Source organism: Callorhinus ursinus, unplaced genomic scaffold, assembly GCF_003265705.2.
Source record: "Callorhinus ursinus isolate GAN/ISIS: 27379988/994484 unplaced genomic scaffold, GSC_fseal_2.0 scaffold35, whole genome shotgun sequence".
NCBI lineage: Eukaryota > Metazoa > Chordata > Mammalia > Carnivora > Otariidae > Callorhinus > Callorhinus ursinus.
The window spans coordinates 2,570,472-2,578,865 of NW_027397097.1; the positions used below are offsets into that span (position 1 = coordinate 2,570,472).

The 8,394-nt window shown below is 53.7% G+C and overlaps 1 protein-coding gene across 2 annotated transcripts in view; it reads right to left on the reverse strand.

Annotated features, from left to right (window-relative positions):
* Positions 1-1,470: 1,470 nt before the first annotated feature.
* STARD10 (StAR related lipid transfer domain containing 10) overlaps positions 1,471-8,394 on the reverse strand; it is a 28,684-nt gene continuing 21,760 nt past the window's right edge. For both annotated transcript variants that reach the window (XM_025894489.2, XM_025894490.2), the window contains exons 3-7: positions 5,485-5,632; positions 4,775-4,878; positions 4,031-4,148; positions 2,134-2,186; positions 1,471-1,887 (exon numbers count right to left, since the gene is read on the reverse strand). In XM_025894489.2, the coding sequence (XP_025750274.1) occupies positions 1,642-1,887; positions 2,134-2,186; positions 4,031-4,148; positions 4,775-4,878; positions 5,485-5,632 (669 nt within the window). In that variant the 3' untranslated portion in view covers positions 1,471-1,641. The remainder of the gene's footprint in view (positions 1,888-2,133; positions 2,187-4,030; positions 4,149-4,774; positions 4,879-5,484; positions 5,633-8,394) is intronic.

Here is an 8,394-nt window from a genome sequence, read left to right on the forward strand (position 1 = left end):
ACCTTCACTGGCTGAGATTGGGGAGATGTCTGCCCATCCTGCCAGCACATACACAGATAAGGGCCCTGGGTTTGGCAGGAATTCCTGGGTCCTGCGTCCCTGTCACCTCTGGGACCAGCCCAGTCAAGAGACCCTAATTTCTCTGTGCTTCTATTTCTCCAAATGTTCAATGGAGATATTTGAAAGAACAGCTCTCACCAGGATGGGGCATGGGGGTTGACCCTGAGATTAGGAGTCATTAATCTGAGCACCTACTACTACATGCCAGGCCTGGTGCTGGGCAACTTATTCCTTTTATCTGAATCCTCATACCTCTCCTTGAAGGCAAAAATCATCACCCCAGGTTAGGGATTAGAATATGAAGCTCCAAGAAGATCCAGGACTTGTCCAAAGTTACAAAGCCAGTATTGGGCAAGCCTGGGATCGGAACCCAAGTTTTGGTGAGTTATAGAATCTGCTGCCTACCCTCCACTGGACATCCACCTTGCCCCTCTAGAAAAGAGGCAACTCCAAGTAGACTATATCTTCCTGATAAGGCTAAGGCAAGTCACTTTCCAGGAGGGGAGGACAGGGCCAAACCTTGGAGAGCACTTCCCAGCCCCAAATTCATATGGGGTGCAAAAACACTAGAGAGGGGTAGAGCACAGAGCCCTCCTCCTCCCAACCTGATACAGGGGTGTCCCTCAGGCAGCAGAGAGTACCTGGAGGTCACCAAGAACAAGGGAGATTCAGGCACCCCTCTAGATCTCAAAGCCTAGACTTCAAAACAGCCAGGTGGAACACAGTACCAGGGGACTGGCATCTAACCACTTGCAAAGGACTGGGAGCCCAACCTTTTCTGTTAACACAGGCCTGAGGTCTTTAAAGTGACCTAGGGAAGTCTTGAATCACAGGACCTGGTCCCTCCACTGCACTGGAGTCTGACGACCCTCATTGCAACCGCCCACTTTCCTCCTCCAGAACATGCTGTCCCCAGTCTTCATTCTGAGGCCCACAGCCATGTGGTCTGAGCAGCAGGAACCTCTCCCCTTTCCTTCCATGATGACTGGAGAGCGTCAGACCCTCCACTTCCGCAGCTTGTACTCACATGGTAGAACCTCACCCTCTGACCCCTGACCCGAGGCCACTGGCCAGACCTACTTCTCTTAGAGCAGTGAAAGATGGCCAAAGAGCCTGGAGCAAACGGCAGAAGGAACAGGCAACAAGGACGGGTGAATGGATGAGGGAACTAATGAAAAGACAGAGGAGAAGAGAACACACTATGGGCAGGAGGCAGGGGTGAGATGACCTGACATACCGCCCCCCACCAGCTACACATGGGGAAATGAGGAGTTGCCTAAAGGGGCAAAGGCCAGGTAATCAATAATGAAATTAACAAAATGAACTCTAGGACATGGGGATTAAGGGCAGCGGCAGACGGTGGTCGTGCCCCAGGGAGGTGGGAAGCAGGCACAGTGACGAGCCGGCCGAGGCTGTGGGATCCTTTATTGGGGCTGCGTCCAGACAGGCCGCCGCGCCAGCCTGGGCCCGAGCCCAGCGTCCCTAAGAGGCACAGGGAGTGGGGGAGGGGAGAAAGCGCGGGAGGATCCACCACCCCTGGCCCCACTCCATCATGTCTTGGTCCTTGCGGTGGTGCCGCGCTCAGGTGAGCGAGGTGTCATCGTCGCTGCCCTCGCCGCCTGCGCCACCCAGGCGCTCCTCCCGGCTCTCTGTCACCGCGCTCTCATCGATGTTCTCCAGCGAGTCCGCGTGCTGCACGGAGAGCTCCGACAGCGCCAGGCTCGGCAAGGGGCTCTGCTCTGGGTGGAGCCACGGCTTGAAGTGCGGCTGATGCTTCTGCTTCCATTCAGGGTACTTGACGCACGCCTTGTACATCTTCTTCATGGCCTGCGGGGCCGCCGCACAGCCGAGTCAGGGGTGGACGCGGACGGGGACTGAGTCTTCGCCACATCCCGGCCTGCGCCCTCCAGCGGCTCAGTCCCTGGCTCCCGGGATCCTGACTCTGGCCCATTTCTTGACTCCGCCCCTCAGCCCTGACTCCGCCCCCTGACTCCCAGTCTCCATCCCTGACCCACCCCCTCATCCGAGCCCTCTCCCCCAGCTTCCAAACCCCAAAGTCCCAAGGCCACTCACCTTGGGAGCCAGGAACTGAGAAGATTTATTCACTACCCACTTGGGTAAGGAGCCTATGAGAGCAGGGAAGGGTAATGAGGAGAGAAGGAAAGCAGCCGCCTTAGGGACCCAGCCCCCACCAAACATATATACCAGCCCGCTCCTTCCAGCCTGGGGCTTGCAAAGAGACTACCCTCTTCTCCCCGCGGGGGGGCGGGTAGGCTGTGAGGCAAGTCCTATAAGACTACATCAACCTCACTTTCTCTTTCCACCTTAGCCCAAGGTCTCCAGGCTCAATTCTGTTGTATCCCCCCAAACCCACCCCCTACACCCCCTCCTGTCCCTCTGCTGAGCCCCAGAGGACTGCATGGAAGAAAACCACAGGGTCCTAGGTGACCACAGGCTACAAGTAGGTTGAAATCATGACCTACCCAGCTCCCGCCTGCCATCTCCCCTCCACTGACATCGCCCTTCTCATACCCAACTTGTGAATGGCCTTGATGCTCAGCCCCTCAGCTACCCATCTTTCCATGCTCCCTGCCCCAGGGAGCTGCTACATAGGTCTCTTGGCTGAGTACCCCACCCTGGTCTGACCTGGAATCCACAGCCCAGCTGCCCACCTTTTCTCATTCCCAAGTGTCTACTCTGCCTCCCAACAGTCAGTGAGGTGCTAGAGGGCCCTGGGCCTGGGTCACTGGACCCTCGGTGGGGCCTGGGCATATCCAGGCAAAGATGTCCAGGGCTCACCCCCCCTCTAGACAGTCACCCATTCACGCACTCACTCCACATCCACTCCGTGATACCTACTCTGGGACAGCCCCAGGGACCCAAAGAGCAGTTCACTGTCTGGGGCCCAACAGGGGCCAAGGGCTCTGCTAGAGGGGAATGAGCCCGCCACCAGGGAGCCGGTGGTGACTCTGGGTATTGGTGACTTTGGGTATCACAGACAAAGGAGGTGACATCTGAAGCAGCCCTAGGGGCATGAGTGAGGGAAGAGAGGTGTTTCGAGGCTGAGGGAAAGTGCTGCCTAGACAGGGAGGTGGGACCATGTAAGGTATGAGGAGGCACTGGGAAAGCTGGGGAGGGGGTTTAGACTTTACTCTGAATGCAACAGCCAGAGAAGAATTTTAATCAGAAGAGAGTCATGAGGAAAGGCGTGTTTTGGAAAAGTCCCTTGGTAGCTGTAAGCACAGACAAGGTGCCTGAGTATGGAGAGAAAGGACAGATTCAGGAGCTATTTAGGAGGTAGAATCAATAAGAATGGGTGGCCAGATTTGGGAACTGAGCAGAGGGCACCCCAGTCAACCCCCAGGTTCTTGGCATGGGTGACTGGGGGTTGGAGGCTTAGGAGAAGGCACAACCTAGAAGGGGAGATAGTTCGGCACTGGACACAGTGAGTCTCAGGTCCTGGAAAGACGTCTTGAGGGACAAGTCCAGGAGGCCAGTGGCCACAGGGATCTGGATCCCAGCAGAGATGCACGTCAGCTGGCCACAGAAGCCTTGGGAATAGCTGAGCCCTCCCAAGGGAAAGAGGACTGAGACCTGGAAAACTCAGGCCTCCAGGATGGGCAGAGGATAGGAGCCAGCAAGACAGATGGAGTGAGAGTAGCCAGTGAGCGGGAAGCAAGTCAGAGCCTGGGGGTGTGGAGTCCAGGAAAAGAGCTCCAAGCTTTATCACGGAGCAGCGTCTACCACCTTGGCCTTTGCTTTTCAAACCGTTATAAAGCCTCAAAGCTTGGTTCAAATGATATTTTGGATGGAGATGCCCCAAAATACAAAACAGCTCCTAATGGAGGCCCTTTTTGATCCCTAATCAAAATTAGGGATCAAAAAGCAGATCCCTGGCCTACTGATCTGGTCGCATCCCCTGTGGTATAGGAAAGGATCCCATGATGGGCTGCCAGGGCCAAGCCCTCACCTTTGGGGTCCACCTGGGCCAGGTAGGTGATGACGCAGCTCTTGGGCCCCGTGCTCTGGATGAGGTAGCCCGTCTGGATGGACACAGCTCGGACCAAGTCTTTCCGAGGCGGGTATTTCTGGGGATGGAAGGCAAAGGGAGGTGAGACTCAGGGTGGGGACAAAAGAAGTGTCTTTGTGAGTACACACACACACACACACACACAGAATTAGTTAGTTCAAACCCCTGGCATCCACTCCAGGCCAGGCCTGATGCAGGGGTGAGGAGAAAGGGAAGACTCAGGCTAGGTCACCCTGTTCTCCTCAGAAAAGCCCCCAGTCTGGGGCCAGAGGTCATGAGCACATACATGGGCACTCCCACACACATACACTCATCTTTGCCCAGGCCAGCTGTACCTGCCTGTCCTGCCTGCCATGGAGAGCAAGGCGGCTCAGCCTCAGGGAGGGTCAGAGAAGCCTGCCTCTCACCCCTCGCACCCCCTTTCCCAGCCAGCCCATCGCACTCGCCCACAGTGATGGCCCGCATCACCCTCTTCCCATCTGCCTGAGAGCTCAGCAGGGAGACAAGAGCCATTATTCTCACTACACAGGAAGGAAACTGAGGGCCAGAGAGCTTCATGCCCGGGCTGAAGTCACATGAAAGTCATGATGGCGGCCAGAGGCCTCTTCCTGGGCCAGGCCTGCGGGCCCAGCTGTACCTGGCACCTTCCCCTGCCCACCCAGCAGGGGAGGCAGGGAGACTCACGGGATGTTTGACTGAGTAGTTCATAATGATGTAATCAGTGCCCATGGGGAGCCAGGAGCGGAGGGTGATGACATCACGGTTCTTCAGGGGCTTTGGACACCTCCCTGTGGAGTGCAAGGGACAGTTCAGCCAGGCCACTGGCCTGACTATCTGCAAGGGAGGGCACAGCTGAGGCCCAGGACACAGAGACGCCTAGTTCACTGCCAATTCTCCCTGATCCAAACGGGTACCCCCCCACCTCCCAGCCCACAGTCACAGGGCTGAGACTAGGAAAGGGACAGAGCAGAACCCTCCCCCCCTCTCATCTCGGGCCATTCCTGCTCACCACCTCACACGGCCCTTCCCTTGCTGGCCTGGCTGTTTGTCCATGTGAACGTGAGTATGTGGGAGAACCATAATATTGTGAGTGTGTGTATCGAAAAATGTGGGACTGTGAGCGTGCGGCACGTGGCTGTGGGCTGCGTACGTGACTGTGTACACGGGTGTGGAGTGTGTATACGTGAACACGGGAGTGCCTGTGTGTGTGAGTGTGCACGTGTGTGTGCCCAAGTGTCTGGGAACCGGCGGGCTGTCAGGGAGGGCGGCCCTGCATCTAAGCACGCAGGTGTCTGAGCAGCCTGGCTGTGGGAGTGACCGCAGGGTGGGCAGGTGGCAGAAAGAGGCCGTGGGCTGGAGGCCTGGCTGGCATCAGTGTGCTTGCGCCTGCTCACAAGAGTAATAGCCCACGTCGGCGTTGACTGTCAAGCGGGCAATGTCGAAAGTCTCAATGACGTTGCTGTCCCACTTCTTTCGATACTCAATGTCGTGTAGCACGTCATAGAGTGTCTCAGCTGGCACATCGCGGCACTCCATCCGGCACTGCAGACAGACACAGGGGTGGTCGGGCTCGCACGAGGCTCCAAGCCCTGGCCAGGAGACCCCAGGGGGGACAGGCAAGAAGGGGAGGTGGGGGAGAACGGAGGGGGAGAATAGAGAAAACAGCAACCTCTGAAGCCAGCGTGGGCTTACCTCTTGCCACGAGCCCTGTCCAGCCCTCCCAGCAGCCACCTGTGCCAGGAGACGGACAGCCCTGTATCCAGAGACCATCTCCCCCTGCTCAGTCTCCCCCAGACCTCCCCTTCCGTCCCAGTCTCCTTCTCCAGGAAGCCTTCTTGAATGACCAGGCCAGACCTTCTGGACTCCCACACACGAAAATCTATCTGCGCCTTCCCAGACCCCTGAACTTCATGGATGGAGGTACACAGAACCTGGAAGGGGTACATGTTAGAAGAAGTGAAAGCATAAATAAACAAACAAATGCCTAAATGGATGATTTCTTTCATCCATGATACTCACTCATCACCTACCGTACCATCTGCGCTTTTTTTTTTAATCCAACAAACGTCTTTGGATTTTTTAAAAAGATTTTATTTATTTATTTGACAGAGAGAGATCATGCGCACAAGCAGGGGGAGTGGCAGGCAGAGGGAGAAGCAGTCTCCTCACTGAGCAGAGAGCCCAACATGGGACTCGATCCCAGGACCCTGAGATCATGACCTGAGCCAAAGGCAGATGCTTAACCAACTGAGCCACCCAGGCGTCTCTGGATTGTTTTTTTAAAGATTTTATTTATTTGTTTGAGAGAAAGCAAGTATGGGGTGGCAGGGAGGAGAAGAAGGGGAGGGAGAGGGACAGACTTTGCACTGAGCACAGAGCCAGACACGGGGTGCAGCTCAATCCCAGGACCCTGAGATCCCGACCTGAGCTGAAACCAAGAGTCGGATGCTTAACTGACTGAGCCACCCAGGTGCCCCAAACATCTTTGGATTTCTTACGATTTTGAGCCTTGTCCTCAAAGAGCTTTCCATCTATGGGAGAAAAGAGCCAAGGATACTTTTTTTATTTAACCATCAAAACAACTCTGTCAGACAAGAAATCCAAGGAGGAACTTGAGGCCGAGAGAGGTTAAGTAACTTGCCCGAGGTTGCCCAGCTGGTAAGCAGCAGAGCTGGGATTTAACCCAGATCATATGTCTGTAAAAACAGAAGTATGTTTTGTTAAGTTTGCACTCAGCAAGATGAAACTTAATTCACGTCCTTGTTCTGTGGTTTTTTTTTCACCCCAAAGCCCAAAACCCCACGATCAAGTTCCCCTCAGCAACTGGATGAGTTTGCTTGTATAGTTTAAAAAGATCTCCCAGAACTGGGCATTCAGACGGTGCCAAGGGAGCCACCCATGTTACTAAAAAAGGAGACCTATGCAACCATATGAGGGAGAGTCACATTGCCTTTCCTCTAATCTTGTGTTAGGCCTTGGCACCACTAATGGTGAGGAAAGGCCACAGGAAGGGCACATCACCACCTACTGGGTATTCTAGGCACCAGTGAACTCATCAAGCCCTAGAGATACTTCACTTTACAGAAAATACAGAGGACAGAGAACAAGCTAAATTTCACAAGAATACAACCAAAGGCAGACGGTGAGGCATTCTCCATGGCTACTGGTCCAGTCTCTTCTACAGATCAATGTCCTAAGGGAGGTCCTGGGCTAGACTGGCAGGACACAAGAACCAGATAGAAGGTGTGGTCCTGGATTGAACCCCAGCATGGACTAAACAGCTATATAGGCTATCTTTGAGATGACTGGAGAAATGTATCACCGGAGTAATAGACATGCTGAAATTTGCTGAAACAAAGTGGTGGATTGCTGCCTGAAGAAAAGCAGGTTACAAAATGGAACGCACAGTATAAGCTCACTGGGGGAAAATATATGCACAGAAAAGCCTCGGGAAGAACAATCACTAAAGTGGCAGCAACAGCGGCAATCTCTGGATGATGAGAATATGATGGTTTTCTTTTTGCTGTATTTCTAGTTTTCTAAAATGTATAGTACTGCTTCTACAATAATGAAGATTTAAGTAGAAAGGCCCCCAGAGATACTGAGAGGTGCACTCAACAGATGCCAGGTACTACCCTTTTTTTTGTTTTGTTTTCGCTTCTCCCCTCCATGCCCTTCTTCCTCCAGCCACCAGCAGAGGAGAGAGTCTTCCTTTATTTTCCTCCAGGTACTATCCTAAGTGTTTTATACACATTACCACATTTTGTTCTCACAGAAAGGCCCCGAGGTATTAGCCCCATTTTAGAATTAAGGAAACCAAAGTTCGCTTTCCAGCCCGGCAGAATGGCTCCTGCAAAGATGGGTGGTGAGAACATGAAGGGCCGTTCTGCCATCAACGACGTAGTGACCAGAGAACACACCATCAACATTCACAAGAGCATCCATGGAGTGGGTTTCAAGAAGCGTGCCCCTCGGGCACTCAAAGAGATCCGGAAATTTGCCATGAAGGAGATGGGAACTCCAGATGTGTGCATTGACACCAGGCTCAACAAAGCTGTCTGGGCCAAGGGAATAAGGAATGTTCCACTGTATCCGTGTGCGGTTGTCCAGAAACATAACAAGGATGGAGTTTCACCAAACAAGCTCCATACCTTGGTTACCCACGTACCTGTCACCACTTTCAAAAGTCTACAGACAGCTAATGTGGATGAGAACTAACTGTTGATTGTCAAAGAAAGGTCTAAAATACAAAAGAAAGGAAAGAAAGGAAAGAAAGGAAAGAAAGGAAAGAAAGGAAAGAAAGA